This window comes from Grammomys surdaster, unplaced genomic scaffold, assembly GCF_004785775.1.
Source record: "Grammomys surdaster isolate TR1022 unplaced genomic scaffold, NIH_TR_1.0 166, whole genome shotgun sequence".
Lineage (NCBI taxonomy): Eukaryota > Metazoa > Chordata > Mammalia > Rodentia > Muridae > Grammomys > Grammomys surdaster.
The window spans coordinates 1045039-1068377 of NW_021604614.1; the positions used below are offsets into that span (position 1 = coordinate 1045039).

Sequence of the window (23339 nt, forward strand, 5' to 3'; positions counted from 1 at the left end):
AGCCACGCCCCCAGCCCCTCACTGGGGGATTCTAGGCAGGGGCTCTATCACTGAGCCACGCCCCCAGCCCCTCACGGGGGTGGGGTGGGGTGGGGGGGGGGGGGGGGGGGGATTCAAAACAAGCGTTCTGCTTCTGAGCACATCTTAGCATTTCACTTGCAGAGTCTAGCCAGGCGCTCTCAGTTGAGCCATTCCCTCACCCCAAAAGGTGAAAGACTAAAACAAACAACAACATGACAACAATATTCAGACTCGGCTTACTGTAGCCCAGGCTAGCCTCAGATTCCTGCCTTAGCCTTCCAAGTGCTAAGATTACAAGCATGAGCCTTCAAGCCCAGCTTGCCTTCCTGCTTCCTATTAACCCTTTCATCAATCTTTTTAACCTAAGCAGCCCCACTACACATGGAAGATTTCACACTGCCCAAATACTTGGGGTAGCTTTAGGCCTTGTCCCAGGCTATCTTTCCTACCTATTTTTTTTCCCCAAGATTTTTGTTTTCTTTTTACTCTGTGTATGTGTTTCTGTGTTGGGGGCTGTGGATGTCTATGTGCACCTACGTGCAGGAGCCCTTGGAGGCCAGAGGCGTCAGATTACCATAGAGCTGGAGTTACAGTTCTGAGCCACCACATGTGGGTTTGGGGACTCGAACTCAGATCCTCTACAAGAGCAGGGGGTGCTCTTACCAGTCGACCTATCTCTCCAGACCCCCTACCTTACTTTCTTGACCTGTGCTTTCACACCCCTCCACCCAGCTGGCTGATCACCTCACAGAACCAGCAATGACACCCAACCCCCACCTCTCCTCCTTCAACCCTCCCTGAAATCACCTGCTCCTGTGACACCATATCCAGGAAGCCTCTTTGTGCCCCACCCGCAATGCTAGGTCGTGAACCTCCTTGGGTTCCCCCTGACGCTCATGTTGCCTCTATCATGGTGCCTCTGCCTAGCACTGGGCTTTCTAAGCTAGTTCCAGCCATGTCTAGTGGAGGAAACCTCAGGAAAAGGTGTCAGAGATGTCTAGAGGACCAGTCCCCTCTCTGCTACTCCCAAGGGCTCCTCTGCTGCCCTGGCCTCGTGGGTTAGAGATGGAGACACAGACAGGGTTCCAGTCACAGGGGCTGAGGGGGCCAAGCCAAGCCCAGTGGCTCTGTGAAACACGCTGAGAAACTTGGGTTATTTTCATTGAGCATAGGGAGAGAGGGCTGGAGAGGGAAAGGGAGAGGCCAGCGTGATTAATGAGACATTCCTCTCGGTCCCTCATTGGAGGGAAGCCAGGCAGAAGAATGGTTGTCAGGGAAACACATTCTTTTCTTTCTCCTGGGTCCTCTGGCCTGTGTCACTCAGGAGGAGTGGTGTGGCGTTTCGGGAGGCCAAGAGTGCAGTGTGAGACACCAGAGGGCACTGGACATCTTCTGGGTTGAATGTTCACCTCACAGAGGGGAAACTGAGGCCAGGAGAGATGGGCAGAGCTTCCCGATGGGGGTGACATAGCAAATGAGGACTGAGTGCTGGGTATGGGCTTCTGTCTTGCTCCCAGAACTCAGGGACATCGAGGCTAGGATAAGCAAGGAGAGATGGACGGGAGGTACAAGGTCATGGACCGGGTTCAGTAGCTCTGGCTTGTCTAACTATCCTTGTCTGACCTCTGACCTCTAAACCATCCACAGCCCATAGTCATCTCTCTCTGTCTCTCTCTCTCTCTCTCTCTCTCTCTCTTCCTCTCTCTCTCTCTCTCTGTCTCTCTCTCTCTCTCTTTCTCTCTCAATCTTTCTCTTTCTTTTTTCCTTTAAAACAGGATTTTATTCTAAAGCCCAGGCTGACCTAAAATTTGAAGTAATCTTTCTTTTAACCTCCCTGATGCCAAAATGTAGTAAAAATATAGACGTCTTCAAAAATAGCTTTAAATGATTATCTTATTATGTGAGAATGGGTGTTTTACCTGAATGTATAGTATATGTGCACCAAGTGTGTGCCTGTTGCCTAGGGAGGTCAGAAGAAGGCATCAGACCCCCTGGAAGCCATCCATGTGGTTGCCGGGAATTGAACTCAGGTCCTCTCGAACAGCAGACAGTGCTCTTAACCACTGAGCCATCTCTCCAGACCCTAAGACAGGTTTTATTGCACTAGTTTATCATGTGTGTGCTGGAAGAAGGGGGCTGTGGACATGCCCTAGCATGTGTGTGAAGGTCAGAGGACAACTTTTAGGAGTTGGTTCTCTGTTCCCCACGTGGGTTCTGGGGACTGAATCTGCGGCCTGTGTTCTAACAGCTCTGCTCTGCTGACTGATGAATCACGGTGCAGTCATCCCCTGAGCCTGGATGTTTTTCCTTTTTCACAAAGAACTTGTTTTTGACTGACGAGCTATGAAGTTATGGGCCAGTGGGTGTCATGGCATTTCCTTATATAGAGTCCCCGGGGAGCATTTAATAAAACGTTCTTGGGACATAGCTCAGTAGTAAAGCACCTGCCTAGAATCCCCTGGTAAGAGACTGGGGGTGTGGTTCAGTGGTTAGCGCCTCTGCCTAGAATCCTCCCAGCAAAGGCCTGGGAATGTGGCTCAATGGTAGAGCATTTGCCTTGCATGTAGGGGGACCCAAGTATAACCCCCAGCAACACAATAGAGTAATAATAAATACATAAAGTTCTTCCCACTGGGTGCGGTAGCTAGTACTTGTAATCCTAACACTTGGGAGGTAGAGGCAGGAAAATTACAAGTTGGCTGCCAGTCTGGGTTACATAGCAGGACCCTGTCTCAAGAAGAAGAGAACCAAAGTGACCCACACCTTTACTCTCAGCATTCAAGAGGCAAGGGCATTCAGGGAGCTCTGAGTTCAAGGCTAGCCTGGTCTACGTAGTAAGTGCCAAGCCAGCCAGGGCTAAATAGTAAGACATTGTCCTGCTATGTCCAAACAAAGTCAAAAACCTCTTTACCACATGGTTGGTGCTAGAGGCTCCTCCCAAAGTTCCCAGTACTCCTGTTGTATGGAACCCTGGGCAAAATGTCCCACCAGGGTTTGATGGGGCCCAGCAGCTGCTGTTCTGGACCACTGGATTCTATGACACTTCAGCCAGCAAAGCCCAGGGCAGGAGATCACAGGTGGTTTCCTACGATGGCCTCCAGATGACCTGAGGTAGGAATCTACCTTCATGAAACATTAGGAATTTGCCAACACCCTTGCGCCACCGGCTGCTATGAAAACAACATTCTCGCGGCTGACGGAGCTGTTAGTGCTGTGGCTATCCATCTTCTCCAGCCCCTCGGACAGGTACACGCTTTCCTTTGGTATTTAGTTCATTCCTGCCATGTAATCCCACTGTGGTGTCAGAGTCCGGGCAGGGCTGGGACAGCAGCGAGCCTGTGACAATGAGTGCCTGTCAGTGAGCAGTTGCTCGGCTGTGCTAGCGAGGCCAGCTTCTTACATTTTTATTTTATTTTCAATTGTTTAAACAGGATGTGTTCAGTCAGAGCTGTATATGAGTACACTGTAGCTGCCTTCAAACACACCAGAAGAGGGCATCAGATCCCATTACAGATGGCTGTGAACCATCATGTAGTTGCTAGGAATTGAACTCAGGACCTCTGGAAGAGCAATCAGTGCTCTTAACCACTGAGCCATTTCCTCCACCCCCTTACTCAGGGTTTCTTTTTTCCTTTTTTTTGGGGGGGGGAGGGGCAGGTTTCGAGACAGGGTCTCTCTGTATAGCCCTGGCTGTCCTGGAACTCACTCTGTAGACCAGGCTGGCCTCAAACTCAGAATCTGCCTGCCTCTGCCTCCCAAGTGCTGGGATTAAAGGCGTGTGCCACCACTACCTGACTATTAGTCAGGGTTACTTTTCATTTTTGCTTTTCTTTTTTAAAGATTTATTTATCTTATGTATGTGAGTACATTGTCACTATCTTCAGACACACCAGAAGAGGGCATCGGATCTCATTACAGATGGTTGTGAGCCATCATGTGGGTGCTGGGAATTGAACTCGAGACCTCTGGAAGAGCAGTCAATGCTCTTAACCGTTGAGCACGCACACACTCATGCATGCACGCACAGATGTCCCTACTCCAGAACTCCTTTTTCTGAGAATCTGATAGAACTCTCCCTGGGATGGTACACCCATTTTTGGTGCATAAAGATCTCCATTCTCGCTTCTCTGTGTGTTTAATTTTCTGTTTTTGAGGCAGAGCCTCAGACTGTATGAGAACGATCTTGATGTCCAGCTTCCCCATCCATCTCCAGAGTGCTGGCCTCAAAATCCCAGTAATTCTCCAACCTCCGGGCCCTAACCGACACCCCCACCGCCTTCCCGTCTCCCCCACCACTCCCACCCTAGCACGGATCCCATCCCCTCCACCCCACCCTGTGCCGCCAAGCCTGCCTTTTCCCATTTTCTTCCCATTCTCTACTTTGTAGAGACTGCAAAGGCATACTCTCGCCCCCGTGTGGCGGCGGCGAGAACCAACCCGGACCGCAAAAGTACCTACAGCAAACCAGACACAGGGAACCAGGATCACAAAGTCTGGGGGTCCTTTCTCAAGTCTAGCTGATCCTTGAGCCCTGAGAGCATTTATTCATACGCCTTAAAAATAAAAATCTGCGGCCGGGCGGTAGTGGCACACACCTTTAATCCCAGCACTTGGGAGGCAGAGGCAGGCGGATTTCTGAGTTCGAGAGTTCGAGGCTAGCCTCGATCAGAGTGAGTTCCAGGACAGCCAGGGCTACACAGAGAACCCCTGTCTCGAAAAAACAAAACAAAAAATAAAATAAAATAAAAATCTGTTACTTATTTTGTATTTGCAGGTGAAAAGGTGCGGAGGATGCAAAGGGGCGGGGGGGGGGGGGGAGCATGCATGCCTTCGTTTTGTAGAGGTCAGGGTCAGAGGACAACTTGTCAGAGCTGGTTCTCTCCTCCCACGTGGGAACAATTCATGTCATCGGACCTGATGGTGTTTCGCAAGTCCTTCATTCATCTTTTAACTCAGCAAATACCAGTGGCCCATGGAAACAAGGACGGGTGCTGGGACAAGTTGGTGTGGGGAGGTTATCTCTCTCTCAATCCCAAGGGAGGTTGCCCTCTCCTGGTCCACGGGGCTCTGGGTTCAAATCTAATCCAATTTCAAAAGCTGCTCCATCCACAACGCTTCTCCAGCCACTGGAGCATTTGGCTGGGTGCAGCTTCTATCTGTACCTCCGAGATCACCTCTGGATGCTGGGGGTTCGGCAGATGGGGAACAGGACTCAGAGGCAGAGGTTCATCGATTTGACAAAGATCTGTCACTGAGGCCTGTGCCAGGAGGGAGAGTCGCTGTGACCACTGGATCCTGAAGTGTGAGCAGGTTTCTGTTATTCCAAAAGCACAAATTGGCGGCAATCAAGAGACAGCGCCAGGGCACCACCACATGCTCCTGTCGTAAAGCCAGCCGGAGCAACACTCCTGCATAGTAACATTTACTAACTTCCAAAGAGCTTGATCAGACAAGCCCCGAGGGACATGGGGTAGGGTGGCTAAACAGTGTGGGAGGGCAAGTCAATGAGCCACAAGGGTCGCCATTAAGGAGAACTTGGTAGCTCTGCGGGCTTGGCCTGGATGAGCTGGAAATACATTCTTCCCTAACCCCTAAGAGGACAGGAACGCAGATGAAGGCCGCCACGTTCTCGCGGGCGCCCCCGCGTGGTGATGTCAGGAACCACTGGCTTTGTCCCGGAGATCTTTTCCTTTGATGGAGTGTACAGTGGGTCTCAAAGAGCCCACCACTAGGGTACTTGGGAGAGAGTGACCCTGAGGATAATTTGAGGACATGGCATCTCCCCAACTGCAATAGATCCCACATCTGGACAGGTGTCAGTCTGAGATTCAAAGCAAGGTAGAGTCCTCCAAAGTCACAACCAGCTTTGCCCGAGGCCGTGTCTAACACTGTATGTGGTACGTAAAGGCAGATGTGCAATAAATGGTGCGTAGTGAGCAGAGAAGTGTGCAGAACCACCTCAGTGTGCACAGGGGCTGGGAGAGGCAGCCGAGCTGATGTTAATGTCCATTTACACTCTCGAGCCAGTGCACGGCTGAGACCCATCCTCAGAAGGAGCGAGAGGACAGAAGGGGTATTTCTGGAACTGCAGCCCAGCCCTGGTTGTTGGGTAGGACGGAAGATGGTTCGAGTGTCATGATGGGCTGGGCCCAATCTACTAACTGCCCAACAAGGCCGCCTCCCGGGGTTGGGTGCTTTTGTTTTGGTATGGTTTGTCTTGTTTGAGGCAGGCTTCTGCTACTAAGCCTGGACTAGCCTGGAGCACATGACCTTCCTACCTCTGCCTCCTAAGTGTAGGAATCACAGCCTGTGTTACCTGTCTCCTCCTGAGTTCGCTGAAGTCTGGCTAAGGTGGGGATGACCTGGCCTCCTCCTCTAGCCTCACGTGTCGGAGGGTAAGTAAACCTGAGCTGACCGTGATCGTCTACAAATGTGCTTACAGACAAAGGCCTAGTAAGGGACAGGACCAGAAGCAGAAGATCCACGACCCCACCCCATCCTCCACCCCACAGAACCTTTGTACCTGCTCTCTGCCCCTCACCCCAGGCCCAAGCCGCAGAGACCAGGCTATGGGCTGAGACTGGGAAGGGGGTCCAGGCCAGGCTCACAGCCCACCGGCAGTGTGGCAGCCTCGCTGGGGGGGATATGGTGAGTCATGTAACGTTTTCCCATGAAGGAGCCAATCCGCAACTGCTCGGGGGCTTCCGCAGGCCACCACAGGCTGGAGCTGCAGGTGAGAGAAGAAAGAGGGGGACACGTTACATCCCTAACCAAAGGCCACCACGTTCTAGCTGTGTCCCCTCCCCGGAATACGCACCCCTCGGCCTGTCCCCTCACCTGCCCTCCTTTTTATTCGGTACATGACATATGTAGTGCATAGGTATATATATATATATATGTATGTGTGTGTGTGTGTGTGTGTGTGTGAGCATGCATGCATGTGCCTGTGTGGAGAACAGGGGTTGAGTTGGGGGGTGTCTTCCTCTGTCACTATAACCTTATCTGTAAGGAAAAACATTATCTGTTGGGAAGGGAGGTGCACATGCCATGGTGTGTGCACAGAGGACACAGGACAACCAGCAGGAAACAGTTCTCTCCTTCTGCCATGTGGGTCCCAGGGATCAAACTCAGGTCATCAGGTTTGGTGGCAAGAGACTTTACCCACTGAGCCATCCTGCCAGCATTATCTTACCTTTTTGAGCCAGGGTCTTTAATTGAAACCTTTATTGACTGACTGGCCACAGATTCTCGGGATCCCCATGCCCCTCCCCGTGAGTTAGGTACAGACACACACAGCCACATCTGGATTTGGCCACAGATTCTCGGGATCCCCGTGCCCCTCCCGTGAGTTAGGGTACAGACACACACAGCCACATCTGGATTTTGTTGAGAGCTGGGGATTCAAACTCGGGTCCTTGTCTGTGCAGGAAGCACTTTACTTAGTTAGCTGTTTCCCCAGTCCCCCTTCCCTCTGTTTTGGAACCAGCAGGAGAGGCACCTCATCCAGGGTACCCTGATAACCTACCCTAGTGGCAGTTATCAAGACACTCCAGGGGTCATGGAGAAAAGACGAAGACTGGGGAAAGAACCCTGGCCCAGCCTGTAGCATCTACTGTAGCATCTGCCTGCCACCCGGGTGACAGACGCAGACTAGCACTTCCCTCCACACTGCCTGGAAGGGCATCAGCCAGCCTGGAACTGCAGGACTCAGGAGAGGCTTTCGGGATCTAGGGATTGGGACAGGGAAGGGTCCAGGTGGAAGAGGTGCCTACAAGGTGTCGCCATCACTTACAAACGCGTAGTGGAGGCTGCCAGGAAAGCCAGAAGCAAGAGGCCGGCCAGGGCAGAAAGGATGGAAGAGATGATGATCATACAGCCACTCCGACGGCCGGGCCATGTGTCAATGGAGTTGGGGTTCTTTCCTGCACACACAGGATCCATTCAGAGGCTGCCCACTCACCCCCTGGCTGATGGTCACTCCCCATACAAGCTCAACACACTTCAAGGCTTGGCTGCCCCACGGCCCCACAGAGCCTCCTGAGTCTGTTTATCTTGTCCATTTCCCCCAGCCAGGAGCAGCCATTCCTCCAAGTTCTTCTACACTGGACTCACCTTCTAGACCATTCCTTCCAGTTCCCTACCACAGGCCCAGATACACCAGGCAGATCTCAGGAGTCACCTTGTTACCATCTTGCTCCCCACAGCCTGGAATCGAAGGCCTTCAGGTGACAGGCATCTGTCACCCTACCCAATTGCCTTGGTAGCCTGACTCTGAAGCAAGTGCCACCCCCAACACGGCCTCTAGGTGGAGGAGGATGCTTGGGCCCTTCTCCCTGCACTCAGTAGAGAGGGCCTGGGGCTGAATGAAGCTGGAGCTGGGCACCCAAGCAAGGGTTGATAGCTGTCAGGATGGAACTGGTCGGGCACACCTGTAATCTGTTACTTGGGAGGATAAGGCAGGGAATCTCAAGTTACAGGCCATCCTGGCTACAGAGGAGATTTAAAGTCAGCTTGGTCAACTTAGACCATATCTCAATATATAAAGTAAAAAGAGGCCTGGAATTGTACTTCTGTGTAGAGCCCCTGCCTAGAATCACCCAGTGAGGGAGTAGAGCCATGGCCTGGTGTAGAACAGTACTTCCTTGGTGGGTATAAGATTCAATGCCTAGTACTAAGGGAAAAAAAAGTCTGGTGCCATTGTGATGTTCCAACCCAGGTCCCACCCTTCAGCAAGAGTTTCAGTTATGCGTTGAGTCAGTCTTAGATCCCTCACCCAGCACTACCTTGGTGGAGATAAATGGGATTGGACCACTTTGTCTCAGCCTTGGGTGGGCCGCCAACATCCATCACAAGGAATTTCACACTGAAGAGACAGGAAAGCAATGGGGACAAGAGTAAGACTCGGATGTCGTAAGTGGGCATGGGGCACCGGCCTGATATCCTAGGTACTCCGTAGGCTGAGGGAAGAAAAACAGAAGTTTAGTGGCTGCCTGGTAGCTTTTTGAGACCTTGTCTCAAAATAAAAGATAAAAAAAATGTTGAGGAGTCAGCTCAGCGGTAGAGCCCCTGCCTAGAATCCCCCAGTGAAGGGCTGGGGGCGTGGCTCAGTGGTAGAGCCCCTGCCTAGAATCCCCCAGTGAGGGGCTGGGGGCGTGGCTCAGTGGGGGAGCACCATCCTAGAATGCACAAACTCTTGGGCTCAATACCAGTGTAACAAAATAGAAGCTTAGGTCCCTGGAGTTTGTGTGGCCAACCATTTTGAAAAGAGGCTAGGCTTCAAATTAAGAGCCTTGGTAAAGGCATGTGGGTGGAGTTAAGGGTGTGGTCAGAGCCCGAGGGCCTGGAGAGCAGGGAGGGAAGACTTGGCACTATGCTATCTCTCAGGGGTGGGAGCTCTGGGAAGAGAGCAGAGTGGGCCCAACGGAGCGCTGGAGGGAAGCCAGCACTAGTGGCTGATGGGAAGGGGGCGGGGTGGAATGGCTGTGAGGAAGATGCTATTGCCAGCATGGATAAAGGAACGGACGGCTCCCACTATGAAGTCTCTCTGAGGACACCTGGGCTCTTCATCTCGTGATGAACACTGAAGAGACCCTTGTCTGAATTCTAGCACAACAGGCCTTGGTTTCTTCATCTGCACTATGGGTTCGGAATTCTGTCAGATCTGCTTGAGACCAGTGGCAGTGGTCTTATCCAGAAATCCACATCCCCCTTTTAGAACACATCTGAAAAGGACTCTCTGAGTTTTGTTGTTGTCGTTGGTTGGTTGGCTTTGTTTTGTTTTGTTTTGTTTTGTTAGATAATTGTCTCATGTAGCTCAGGCTAGCCTTGAACTCAATATGCAGCTGAGTATAACCTATATTCTTGGGTTTCCTGCCGATTCACCGCTTAAATGCTGGGATTCCAGGCCTGCACCACTACTCTTGGTTTCTATGGTGCTGGGATGGCCCCGCGGGCTTCATCCATGTAGACTAAACACCAACCGACTGAGCTGCATCCCAGCAGCTGGTTGCTTTAACACGGTCTTCAGCAGTAGCTTGTCGCAAACTCATTATGTACCAGCACCTGGCCTTGAACTCACGATCCTCCCACCTCTGTCTCCGGAGTGCTGCGGTCACAGCAGTGTGTCACCTTGATCAGCTTATGGAAAGGTCTTTTTGGTACCTCACTACGCAAAGAAAGAAAAAGACAACTGACAAAGAGGTAGAGCTATATGGCAGGCCATAGTTCAGAAGAAGGGGACAGGGTCTGAATCTTAGACCAGGAAGTCCCACCTCCTCACTGAAGACACCCAATCCCAGGGCAAGGGCTCCAGACAACCCACCTGTAAGGGCCCCGGCTGGGGAGGGGAGCATTGCAATAGGGTCGCTGGTAACAGCCAAAGTCATTGCCCACCCGAAGCACGGGGACACCTCCACTGCCACCGGCCAGGTCCTCACACGGCAGCTGATCCAGGGACAGGGGTAATGTCATATAGTGGCCGTCAGTCAGCAGCTGTGGGAAGGTCGGGATCTTAGCAGCGGTCTGTGGGTTCTGAAAGTCCCTGGAGGCTGGAGGAAAAAGGGACAGATAGAGGCAAGAGCAGGTACCAGGGCTGGGGCTGTTAAGTATATTAATAAGATGGATGGGGTGATGGCTGTGCGGTTAAAGGCGCTTGCGGCCAAGTCTGACGACCTGAATTTGAGCCTCAGGACCCACGTGGTGGAAGGAGACAACTGATTCCCTCAAGCTGTCCTCCGAATTTCCCACGAACACGCCTGGACTGCTACATACAATAATAAACACATGCAAAGCAATTCTTTTAAAGGAAGAGAGAGCAGCAGACGTCTTCTGTCCCAGGATGCAATCTTCAGAGGGCTTGGACTGAGCTCTCCAAGTGACACAATGGTCTTAGGGCAGCGGTTCTCAACCTGTGGGTCACGACCCCCTTCGTTGGCTCCAGCAACCCAGGGTCGCATATGAGATATTTACACTCCAATTCACAGTGGTTGCAAAATTACACTTCTGAAGTAGCAACGAAATAATTTTGTGGTTGGGGGAGTCACCACACCATGAGGGTGTCAGCATTAGGAACGTTGAGAATCACTGTCTTAAAGTGACCAGTGTCTCAAAGGGCGAGCTGTGATTTAACACTCAGTTTGGTAGCAATGCATAAACCCTGTCCTCTATCCCTGGTACCACATGAACTGGGCATGGTTGTGCACGCCCAACCAGCCCAGCAATTGGAAGGTGGAGGCAGCAAGCCCAGAAGTTTAAGGCCTCCTGGGCTACAGGAGACCCTGTCTCAAAAAAAAAAAAAAAAAAGGAGAGGTGGTCCCTGTTAATCCCAGAGGACTGGCATTGCCCACCCTGCACTCAACACATTTCTGGCCAGGGTACAGCCCTGACCCCCACATCCAGAGACAAAGTCAATATTGCCATCCACCCAGAACCTCAGGTATCTCCGCTCAGCCCGTGCCCTCACCCCAAGGCCCCACGTCCTCACCACGCACCATTGCTGAAAGCCACCACTAGCCAGATGGTGTCGTTAGCCGAGGCATGCTCATGGAAGACACACCGAGGCTGCTCCAGAGAGAACGTAGTGGCTGTGACCTTCCCTTCCAGGTCCCAGCCTGTTATCTGCGGTGTGTAGGGAATCAGGTCTGTAGCCATGGGGGACAAAGGTGAGAATCGAGATAAGCTTGGCAGTTCTGTGGGGCCCCCCCTCCCCTCCCCCACTCTTCCAGTCTAGGAGGTTTCCAGTATCCCGGGGCCTCAGGTTTGGCTAAGGGTATCCATTGCAAGAGTTCCACTCACCTAGACTCAGGCTTTGGGGGAGCCACATAAGTACCAGGAGAAGCAGGGGCCGAGGGTGAGGCTGCCTCTGGGTGAGCGCCATGACTGCCACAGCACTTGGTCAGGGCTGACCAGGCTTAGGGGCTGGTCCTGTCTCACTCCACCTCCAACACCTCTGGCCTACAGTTGCTGGTCACGTGGACGGCCATGAGAGCAGGAAAGACCTGAACCGATGACTTCACCCCTCCCTCCCCATCACAGGGAGGGGCACAGTGGGCTCCTGCACAGGGGCTCCACTCTAGAACTAAACGAAGGGAGGGGAGCCATTTAGGGTCGGCCTTCATGTGACCCCCCCCCACCTCCACCCCAAAGCTGATGTCTAAATTGTGGTACCACCTTACTCCCTGGCCCTGGGAGGGAGACTTCCCTCCTCTCTCTGGACCCAAAACCACATGCCTAGGATTCCTGAGCTCTGGGTGCCAGGAGCCAACCTCTAGCCATCCATGCTCATCCAGAAAGTGAGGAGAGGGGAGAACCTGACCTGCCCCAAAGCAGCTCCCAGACACTGCCCTCCATGTAACCTGTGCCCCATGGAGACATATCTTCCTCAGCTCTGAATGCCCATTTCCGTCTCCAGTGGGAGATCTAGCCCTCTGAAAGGACAGAGCAGCCTTCGGTGACAAACATTTTGTTTATCCAAACCCTATAGGTCTTATTCTATGTTGTTTTAAGTTTGTTAGTCTGTTTTTAAGACAGGTTCTCATGTCATCCAGGCTGGCCTCAAACTCACCATGTAACAGAAGATGACTTTTAAACTCTCTCTCTTACTTTTTTTCTTTTTTTCCTTCTTTCTTTTTTCCTTCTTTCTTTCTTTCTTTCTCTTTTCTTTATTTTGGGGGTGGGGTGGGGTAGGGTTCAAGATAGGGTTTCTCTGTGTAGCCCTGGCTGTTCTGAAACTCACTCTGTAGACCAGACTGGCCTTGAACTCAAAGATCCACCTGCCTCTGCTTCCCAAATGTTGGTATTAAAGGCATGTGCCTCCACCGCCTGGCAGTCTTTGAACTCTTGATGCTCCTGTCTTTGTCTCTCAAGTGCTGGGATCACAGATAGATATTGCCAGCTGCATGCAAGCAACCTGGCAGCAACCGAGTCATACTCAGCCCAAAGGTTTAATTTATTTATTTACTATATGACTATATGTAAGTACACTGTAGCTGTCTTTAAACACCCCATTAGAGGGCATCAGATCTCATCTCATTCCAGATGGTTGTGAGCCACCATGTGGTTGCTGGGATTTGAACTCATGACCTCTGGAAGAGCAATCAGTGCTTTTTTTTTTTTTTTCGAGACAGGGTTTCTCTGTGTAATCCTGGCTGTCCTGGAACTCACTCTGTAGACCAGGTTGGCCTCAAACTCAGAAATCCGCCTGCCTCTGCCTCCCAAGTGCTGGGATTAAAGGCGTGTGCCACCATTGCCCAGTGCAGTCAGTGCTCTTAACCACTGAGCCATCTCACCAGGCCCTGTGCATGCTTTTCAAACAGGCCTTGCTAGGAATCTCTCACTGGCTCAGAATTCTTCCTATGTAGTCCAGGCTGGCCTTGAACTCATGATCATGCACTACTATAGTGGCATGGATGTGCCTTTTTTGTTTGCTTTTGAAGACCTGGGTTGGTACACAGTGCCTTACAACCATGCTGATGTAGTCACTTTTCTATTGCTATGACAAAACACCATGCCCAAGTCAACTTATAAAAGAAAGCATTTAGTTGTGCTTACGGTTTGGAGGACTAGAGTCCATGATGGTGGAGCAAAGGCCTGAAATACCTGAAAGTTCACAAACTGATCCTCAAGTAGGAGATAGAAGAAAACACCGGAAATGGCTTTTAAAATCCCAAAGCCCACCCTTAGTGACATACTCCCTCCAGCAAGGCCACATCTCCTAACCCTTTCCAAACAGTTCTACCAAATAGGGACCAAGTATTCAAACATATGAGCCTATGGGGTCCATTCTCTTTCAAACCACCACACATACCCCCAGCCCCTCACTGGGGGATTCTAGGCAGGGGCTCTACCACTGAGCCACGCCCCCAGCCCCTCACTGGGGGATTCTAGGCAGGGGCTCTACCACTGAGCCACGCCCCCAGCCCCTCACTGGGGGATTCTAGTCAGGGGCTCTACCACTGAGCCCCGCCCCCAGCCCCTCACTGGGAGATTCTAGGCAGGGGCTCTACCGCTGAGCCACGCCCCCAGCCCCTCACTGGGGGATTCTAGACAAATACTACTGCTGAATCACCCCCTGAGCTCTTCACTAGGGTATTCTAAGCAAATTCTTTACAGCCCTAGGTCGGTGGTTTTGAGTATTTTCATAAGATTCACAGTAGGGATAGCTCCTTAATGAGAGAACAATTGCCTGGCATTCATATAGCTATGGGTGAAGTCCCCTAACTAAAAAAAAAAATTATTTATTAAATTAAAAAGAAATAAATATTTATAAAGTTGTATGGCCATCAGTGTGAATGCCAAATCTCTTTTATTATTCTAAATGAGGTTTATTCTTAAACAGTTATTCTTGGTCCTCTCCACTCCTCCACTGACTCCAGCGCCTCTACCAACTCCAGATCTTCCTTCTGTCTCACTATACTTTGACTATAATGGACAGCTTATAACAGGGGGCTTTACTATTGGGTTGAAGTACTAAAGACTGAACACAGGATTTAGAGCGCACCAGGCAAGCATTCCATACAACTCTACCCTGGCCTCCTTTCTATTTTTTAGTGTTGGGGACCATTCCAGAGCTTTGCATTTCCCTGGCAAACGCTCTACCATTGGGCTAAATCCTCAGGCTCAAGAAGGAGCCGAAACAAACCTTAAGACAAAAGTGTCCACTGCGAATTGGACCCAGGAATCTCCGGCATGCTAGGGGGTGATAGTCCCACCCCTCTCTTCATTTAAAGCAGGGTTTCTTTAAGCTACCCAGGCTGGGCTGTAAACTCACTCTGTTACCCAAGCACGACCTTGAACTTGCAACCCTCCTGCCTCAGCCTTATAGAACACAGAGCTTGTGGGCGTGAGCAACCAGGCCTGGCTTGTGCTTGGATTATTCTCATTTAATGTTCATTCCATGTGTTTGTGTGCATGGGAGGAAGGGTCTGTGCCTTGGTGTATGTGTGGGGGTGGGAAGTCAGCTGACAGTCATTACTTTCTCTCTTTTTACCATGTAGGACCTGGAGATCCAACTAGGGTCATCAGGCTTGGTGGCAAGAGCACCTACCTAGAGCCATTGTAGGCCCCTTCCTACACTCATTTTATTTTGAGTCAGGTCTACGATACTCAGTATCTTTCTTTCTCTTTCTTCCTTCCTTCCTTTCTTTTTTCTCTTTTCCTTTTCTTTCCTTTTCTTTTCTGAGACAGGGTTTCTCGGAATAGCCCTGGCTGTCCTGGAACTCACTCTGTAGACCAGGCTGTCCTCGAACTCAGAAATCTGCCTCCCAAGTGATGGGATTAAAGGCATGCACCACCACTGCCCGGCTTTCCTTTCTTCCTTCCTTCCTTCCTTCCTCTCTCCCTCTCTCTCTCTCTCTCTCTCTTTCTTGACAGTTTCTGTGTGTAACAGCCCTAGCTGTCCTAGAACTTGCTTTGTAGACCAGGCTGGCTTCGAACTCACAGAGATCTGCCTGCCTCTGCCTCAAGAGTGCTGGGATTAAAGGCCTGTGCCACCATAGCCCAATTGCTCAGTACCTTAATAAGGGTTTTTATTGCTGTGAGAAAACCCCATGACCAAAGGCAGCTAACAACTCTCAGATCATACTCCAAAGGTGTGGATCAAGGGCAGAAATTCAAGGCAGGAACAGAAGCAGAAGCCATGAAGGGACTTTGCACCTGACGGCTGCAGCCTGCTATCTTATCCAGCCCCAGACCACCCGCTTAGGGGCTAGGTCTTCCCATATCAATCAGAAATCAAGAAAATGGCCCACGCTTGCCCACAGGTCAATCTGGTGGCTGCTTCCTCAATTTGAGGTTCCCTCTTGCCAAACAGATCTAGCTTTTGTCAGATTGACAAAACAAAACAACAACCACTACAACCAAAATACTAACCAGGACACTAGGGCTGGCCTGGGCCTGAGACCCAGGACCCTCCTGCCTCAACTTCTGAATAGGAAAATGGCCTGGCTTCCTCATCCGGTGTCTTTGCAGGGCTAAGACATGAGTGGCTCATCTTTTTATGAATGTACTATCACATGCAGATACCAGACTTGGTGGTTTTTTGTTTTTTTTTTTTTTTGGCTGTTTCTACTTTTGGTACATTGCTACACATATTTGCATACAAATTTTATACAGACATATTCTCGTAAAACAACCCTCTGCAGATCCCTGGGAATAGGACTCATGTGAGTTTTTGAGGAACTGGTCCCAATGTGGCAATGTTTTACATATCCGGCAGTAATGGGTAAATGCCCAAATTACCCAGCTAGTACCTAACAGTTATTTTTGCTGTGCTGGGTTTATATTTGGTTTCTTGCTTGCTTTTGAGCTATCTTGTTCTATGTCCTAGAAGTGGTAGAGGCTTTCCCACCTTGTCCTCTGGATGGCTAAGGACGCTTGGCCCCAGTGCCTGGCATGTTTCTCTTAGTTTTGAATTACACTGCCAACCAATCGCTCGGCACCGTTTCAGGGACTTGAGGGTCATTTGTCTCAATTTCAGATAAGTTCTTATGTCTACTGCTTTTTAGATGGGGGAAAAAAAAACCAAAAGCCTCATGAGAATTAGCTGGTTTTTACCACCGAGCCGTGCAGTTCGTGTGACGGTGACGGTGTGCATATGTGTGCATGCCATTGCCCTTGGAGGTCAGAGGCATCGGATGTTCTGGAGCTGGAGTTACAGGCAGCTGTGAGTCATCCAACGTGGGTGCTGGGAACTGGACCCACTTTTTTTTTTTTTGCAAGAAGTATGCACACTTAACTACCAAGCCATGTGTCCAGACCCTGTTCCCCCAACCCCCCCAAAATTGCCAGCTGATGGGGCACACCTTTAATCTTAGTACTCAGGAGGGAGAGGCAGACAAATTCCTGTGAGTTCAAGCCAGCCTGGTCTACAGAGTAAGTTCCAGGACAGCCAGGGCTATAAGGGAAATCCCTTCTCAAAAACCAAATTATTTCTATGGGTGTACGTGTGCACACTTGTGAGGGCACTGGCGTCCTGAGGCTGGAATTGCAGGCGGTTCTGAGCTGCTGGGCCTGAGTGCTGGGAATCAAACTCTGGCCCATCCTCTGGAAGGGCAGCAGTGCTCTGAGCCACCGAGCCTCTCTGGCTCCCGTCTGGTTTTGACATGTTCTGCAGTCTAACTGTTCCTCTTCTGAAACTATGTCATCAGGTGTGCAATTTGAGGCATCCTCTCCAAGTCTCTTCAACAGTAAAGCACTCTGTAAGAGATCGCGTGCGTGCGTGTGCGTGCACGCGTGCATGTGTGTGTGTGAGACGAAATTTGGGAATGGATCCCATCTGCTGTCCTGAGGTGCCATAAGACTGTGGAGTCTGGGGTGCGGCTGAGTTCGGGGCTCTGCCGAGGAAACAGATGGCCTTTGCCCTAGGGCTAACTTATGTGAGTCTTGGGCTCACAATACTTTTAGGTACACCTGAAAATGTCCTTATAAGAGGATGATGGGGAAGAGGACGATAAGCCAGAGGTTGGATCGCTGTAAGATGCACATGACACGGTCACTGCACTAAGTCCCAGTGAGGCCTAGCCACACTCCACCACGGATAGGGAGGGGGACAGGAATCACACCTCCACCTGGAGGAGCTTTGGAAAGTTAGTGACTGCTGGGTAGAGGAGCCATTTTTCCCTAGTGGTGTGCATGGGGCTAAGTCACCCACATTCCTGTAAACCCCTCTTCCAAGTGCGTGGGGCAACTCTAACAAAACTCTGTAGCTCACACACACAGGACATGAACACAGGATGGGGCTTGTCAAGGAGAGGGGGTTAGTAGAGTGGGGGGAGTGATGGCAGAGGGTAACAGGAAGTGAAAATGACCAAAATACAGGAAAAATAAGAACTGCCGTGTATGCTGATCTACACCTGTGTCCCCAGGGAGTAAACAGTGATCCGGTCTCAAAAGCCAGGGCCTTAGAGGACGACCTCAGAGGGTCGCCGTCCAGTCTCCCATAATCACTGGGGAGCACAGAGATGGCCACCCTCCCTGTGTGGACAGCACGTTGTAACGGACATGACCAGTGCTGGGGACACACGGCAAGGGGCATACGTGTGACACAGGAGTCTCGCTATGGAGTTCGGCAGTCTTTGACCTCACTTCATAAACGTGAGTTGAATGAGCATCAACAAAGATGGCTCCTGTCCCACCACACACACACACACACATGCACGCACGCACGCACCTCCCCACAGATGCACGTTGGCTATAGGGTCTTTATTGCAAATAAGATCTGAGGTATGCAAAGCCGGCCAGAAGCTGGGAGTATGGTCGTCCCTGCTCACCGCTTGCTGGGTCACCAGTCCACCCAGAGCTGGATGGGCCATCCCGTCCGTGCACTGAGGTAGCTCCAGCTTACGCTTCCACAAGTACAATACCGAGGGCGCCCATTTTCCAGGCAGACCCCAGCCCAGACAGGATGGTGGCAGAGAGGCAAGAAGCCCAAACTTTAAGAGGGAGGTGCAACCCCAGTGGGCTACACAAACCCAACAAACACTTTTGCCTCTCAACAAGGCACACCTTCCTGCCCACCCGCCCAGGGGCTTTGGGGTAGTTGACAGAGGCGGGCCCGAAGGTCACTGCTGTTCCAGGCAGTCTTCGGTCACTCCCTGGGCAGCGAGCTCGGCCAGCACATTTTGCAGGTAGTTGGGGTCCGGGTAGCCATGGCCTGTCACGTTGCGGTCCATCTCCGTCTTGTGGTGGATCTCGTTCCACACCACAGTGTCGGTCTCACCCGTGGTGCTGGAAGTCCCCACGGTAAAGATGAGTCTTCTCTTCCAGGCCACCTTCAGGAGCTCCAGGACCTGCCAGAAAGAGGGAAGGACATCCCTCTGACGGCCACTGGGGCTCTGCTCAGGCACACTGCCCTTGGCTCAGGAGGTGGCCCAGGTAATGAGCCACACGTGGGGACTCTGGGAGCACTTCCCACCGGCCCAGCCCAGCCCTCTCCGCCTTCATTTCACCCTGAGCTGGTCTTCCCTCCAGATCTGACTGGACCAGCAGCCTCCCTCCTCCTGCAGGCCTCCTACCCCGAGGTCCTCCACATATAACTTGGGGCAAGGAGTGGACCTCAGTGGTAACACAGTTATCTGCGAACTCCACCTCAGAAGGACAGAGAGAGGACGGCTAGCAAGATGGCAGTGGGCTACACAAACCCAATGAACCAAGCTTGATGCTCGGGACCATGTAATGGTAAGGGGAAGGACTCCAGAGCGGTCTTAGGATTTCCGCATGAAAGCCATGTATAGCCCTTACAGCCCCATACCCCAAATAAACGAAGAAAACAACAACAACAACAACAAAACAAGTCCAGCTTATCACCCAGTAGCTGGAAGAGTTTGTGTTTTATTTTTTGAAGAGGAATTAGGGCCTTGCTATATACCTGAGGGTGGCTTTGAACTCTTGATGCTTCTGCCTTCACCCAAGTACTGTAGAAATGTGCACTGTGCCCAGTTTATGGGGATCTGTGCACACCAGGCAAACGCTCACATGGAGCAGCTAGGAGAGCTCCCTCAGCCTTGTCTGGGCCCTGCCCTCCCCAGGCTTATATCCAAGCTCACAAGTCAGCTATTCTAGGGCCTGGAAGCCTCTTCCTCAACTCTAAGTCCTTGCTGAGGTCCCAGACTGGCAGGTGTCCCCAGTGTTTCCTGTGGCCTCTCACCATGCTGACCCCGGATGGAGCCCGGCTCTCTGGAGCTGCTGTTCAGGTCAGGTCTCCCCATACATAGCGGGTGGGTCCCTGGTTAGAAGAAACAACTGGCCGGGGGTGGGGACTTACCTTGCGGCCCTGAGGGCTATCTGGTAGGTAGCACTGCCGGGGAAAGCCTCGGGCAGTGAACGGTTTCCCAGGGCTGGGGTGCTCCGGTCCCTGTGAGAGGAACGGGACATCGTGATGGCAGGACTGTGGCTGGCCACAGCCAGTCGGCATGGCCTCCTGCCACTGGCCCGGCAACCTTGTCTTCCCTAAGACACTCAGAAGGCCACCAGGGGTGAGGACGGCACTCCTGCCTCGAGTGCCTTTCTTCATGACCCCCTGAATCAGGTTTCTGACATGGAGCCTCAGGATTGAGTCTCTTAGGAACAAGGGGCCTGCCCCACTCTTCAGCCTTCCTGGCCCGCACCCCACCACCTACACAGCACACTCGTGGGCCCCCAATTCTCCAGGCCCCAACAGTACTCTTCATGTTTTAAGCTTGGCTGACTCCTCCTATGGGGAGCTCTCATTCACTCAGAGAGGGGCCAAAGGACTCCATTACTCAACACCCCAGCATTCCTCTAGACGGGGTTATCCTGACCCTGGACTGGGTGCAGGCGGTGTGAGTGCGCTGGGCAGGAAGCGGGGCGTCAGGAATGGTGATTCTGGCCAGGCCCCTCACCTGGATGCCATGAGGGATATTGTAAACAATGAGGATGGTCCCACAGTCTTCGTGGCCTGGCAGGGACATGTGGAACCTGAACACCTCCATCTTCCCCCAGGGCTGCGTTCCAGTCTTCTCCCCATAGATGGTTTTGCAGGACGGACACTGCAGACTCCCATCCTAGAGAGGGGGATGAGACAGAATGAGCCCGAGTCCCAGCCCACAGGACAGCCACGTCCAGAGAGCATGGCTGACTCTGGCCCATGCAGCCTCTCTGAAAGGAACCTGGACCTCAGTGGTGCACTGTGTACAAAGTCCTGATTCTCAATCAGTAGACACCAGACCAGCACGTGGCCGGAAAATGAGGGTCAAGTCCCACTTAGTCACTTTCACAGACCTCCCTGCACATGGCTGTCACGAAGTGGACAAGGAAGTGGGCCTCAGTGCCCACTGTGTGACTTGGTTCCCACTCCCACAGGCCCAGGCTGATTAACAGACAGCAGCTGGGTCAGCTGCTCCGGGCCTGAGGGCTCTGCCTGTGTGACATGACATGCAGCCTGCAGTGAGGAGTGGACTCTAGACAGACACAGTTTTCCGTTTGATTTAGCTATTTATTATTAATTTGTGTGCGTGCATGTGGGGGCTAGCAGACAACTTATGGCTCTGTCCTTCCGTCTTTACATGGACTCGGGATTAGACTTGTTCTGGAAGCTCTTCTACATGCTTGCCCTGTTTGTTGTCTGAGGCAGTCTTAACGCAGTCCAGGCTGGCCTTGCACCCGAGCCTCTAGCATGAATGTCCTCAATGCTGAGAAAGCAGGTGTCCATGTGTGCAGTCCTGAGCCAGTTCATCTGTGCATGGCTTACTATTCAGAACTCTCATACAAGACATGTGCAAATGACATACATGAAAGTTGTAGTGTGTAGGAGACAGAGCCCTAAAGCTCAGAGAAGCCTAGGATCCCTCCTGCAGGCAAGCTGGAGGAGTCATGTACTTTTAGCCCTGTCCAACATAGTCCTAAAGCTTGGGGTGGGGCTCAGGGTCCCAGATGTATACTCAAAAACATCTTTTTCTGATGCTGTGGGTGGAATTCAAGAGCAAGTGCTCTACCACTGAACCACGCCCCCAGCCCCTCATTGGAGGATTCTAGGCAGATGCTCTACCACTGAGCCATGCCCCCAGCCCCTCACTGGGGGATTCTAGGCAGATGCTCTACCACTGAGCCATGCCCCCAGCCCCTCACTGGGGAATTCTAGACAGGGACTCTACCACTGAGCCACACCCCCAGCTCCTCACTGGGGGATTCTAGGCAGGAGCTCTACCACTGAGCCACGATGCTGGCCTAGACCTTTATTAGTCTAATCAGGGGTGATCCCAAGCCTTGTCACCTCATAGCTTAGCAGCTGCCCTTCAGCCTGCTGCTTTACTAGCACCAAAGCTATCTTTTTGTTCTTTTTTCTTTTTTTGGTTTTTCTTTTTCTTTGGTCTTTCGAGACAGGGTCTCTCTTCTGTGTAGCCGGGCTGTCCTGGAACTCACTCTGTAGACCAGGCTGGCCTCAAACTCAGAAATCCGCCTGCCTCTGGCTCCCAAGTGCTGGGATTAAAGGCGTGCGCCACCACCGCCCAGCCCAAAGCTATCTTGACTACTTCTTTGCTTTGTTTTCTTGAGACAGAGTCCCTATCTATAGCTCAGGCTGTCCCAGAACTTAATGCTTCTATTGCTTCAACTCCCACAGCACTGAGATCACAGGTGCCTGACACCATACTGAGGCAGTAGGGTCAAAAAGAGCCATGGGGACCGGTCCCTGCGCCCTACCCAGACCAACTATAGTACCTTGTTCCCGTTGCAATACATGGCCAGCAGGCACAGCAGGTGGAAGGCATGGCTGCACTTGGTGAGGCGGCCCACGACCATGGGCCCGAGGACTTTGCTGTCAGTCACATCACTGTACCCAGAAGCCACTGACAGTTTCTCCATACAGATGATGCAATCCTGCAGGGAAAACATAGCACACACTTGCCACTGTGTGCCCACTTTATGGTGACAGTGAGCCAATGCAAGGAAGAAAGTCCTGGCTCTGTAGAAGAAGGGGATAGCAGGCCATCAAGTCAACCCACAGATTATTCTAGAACATAGGACCACGTATGTATCTCTCACCTATGTCCTTGAAAAGCTGACCAAAACCCACAGGCCATGAGGCGAAAAGAGCCACCCAATGGTTCTTACTACAGACAAGAGCCAGAGATGAAAGGGGGCCCTCAGACAAGGTCACCTTGTTCCTTCACAAAGCTGGCCTGAGCAGAGTCGGATGGTCATGCCTACCCAACAGGCCTGAGGGGACAGCACACTACTGGGGACCTCAGCTTGACTATGAGGTGAGAATGAGCTCTAGCCACCTCATCTTAGTGATGGCTAACCATGAGAGGCTGGAACCAGTGTCAGCCTCTTGCAGACCCTGAGGGCTGGGATCCTCCTGCTAGGACACATACCTCTTCAGGGGCCACTTTCAGCTCCTCAGTGTACTTTCTGATCACCTGCTCCGGCTCGGGCTTAGGCATCCCTTCTGGAAGAGAATGGGATGTGAGTGCTGTCCCAGGCATGCAAGCTGGGGAGAGCAATGCTGAGGGAGGAAGGAAGGAGGCAGGCAGGCAGGCAGGCAGGCAGGCAGAAGCTCCGGCTGCGAAGAGGAAAGGTTAGCAGGGCTGAGACAAGAGAGTTAGCACAGGACACCGACACCTGACCCAGGCTACCTGCTTACAGACAGGGCTGATCCAACAGGGGAGATCACAGAAGCAGAGGATCTGTAACTGACCAGTATGGACTCCTGAGCAATGTCTCCCCAGGAAACCACCCCAAAAATGTCAAAGATACTTGCTCAGAGAGCAAAGCACCCCAGGAGATCCTGGCAGTGTTGCCTTTCCAACTGTCAACTCTCTTTTGTAGAAATTTCTGTGAGAGGTTGTTTCTAGTCTAGCAAG

The 23339-nt window shown here is 51.9% G+C and overlaps 2 protein-coding genes across 3 annotated transcripts in view; both read right to left on the reverse strand.

Annotated features, from left to right (window-relative positions):
- Positions 1-4770: 4770 nt before the first annotated feature.
- Upk3b (uroplakin 3B) lies at positions 4771-12199 on the reverse strand. The gene is made up of 7 exons (XM_028766075.1): positions 11815-12199; positions 11511-11660; positions 10343-10568; positions 8805-8884; positions 7814-7943; positions 6545-6748; positions 4771-5335 (listed from the first exon to the last, which is right to left on the reverse strand). Exons 1-6 carry the CDS (start codon positions 11894-11896, stop codon positions 6589-6591), a joined length of 828 nt encoding a protein of 275 aa, XP_028621908.1. The 5' UTR covers positions 11897-12199; the 3' UTR covers positions 4771-5335; positions 6545-6588.
- A 6001-nt stretch (positions 12200-18200) lies between these two features.
- The window catches only part of Dtx2 (deltex E3 ubiquitin ligase 2), a 39433-nt gene continuing 34294 nt past the window's right edge, over positions 18201-23339 (reverse strand). For both annotated transcript variants that reach the window (XM_028765990.1, XM_028765989.1), the window contains 5 exons: positions 22851-22924; positions 22195-22353; positions 20379-20540; positions 19781-19870; positions 18201-18806 (listed from right to left, as the gene is read on the reverse strand). In XM_028765990.1, the coding sequence (XP_028621823.1) occupies positions 18579-18806; positions 19781-19870; positions 20379-20540; positions 22195-22353; positions 22851-22924 (713 nt within the window). In that variant the 3' untranslated portion in view covers positions 18201-18578. The remainder of the gene's footprint in view (positions 18807-19780; positions 19871-20378; positions 20541-22194; positions 22354-22850; positions 22925-23339) is intronic.

What these genes read in the sequence shown, in the direction of transcription:
- Upk3b (XM_028766075.1), bottom strand. Translation starts at nt 11,896, where the DNA reads ATGGCGCTCACCCAGAGGCAGCCTCACCCTCGGCCCCTGCTTCTCCTG. An exon ending in CCCCCAAAGCCTGAGTCTAG is followed by an intron (nt 11,661 to 11,814) that starts GTGAGTGGAACT and finishes CCATGGCTACAG; the next exon opens with ACCTGATTCCCTACACACCG. An exon ending in CCCAGCCGGGGCCCTTACAG is followed by an intron (nt 8,885 to 10,342) that starts GTGGGTTGTCTG and finishes CTGTCTCTTCAG; the next exon opens with TGTGAAATTCCTTGTGATGG.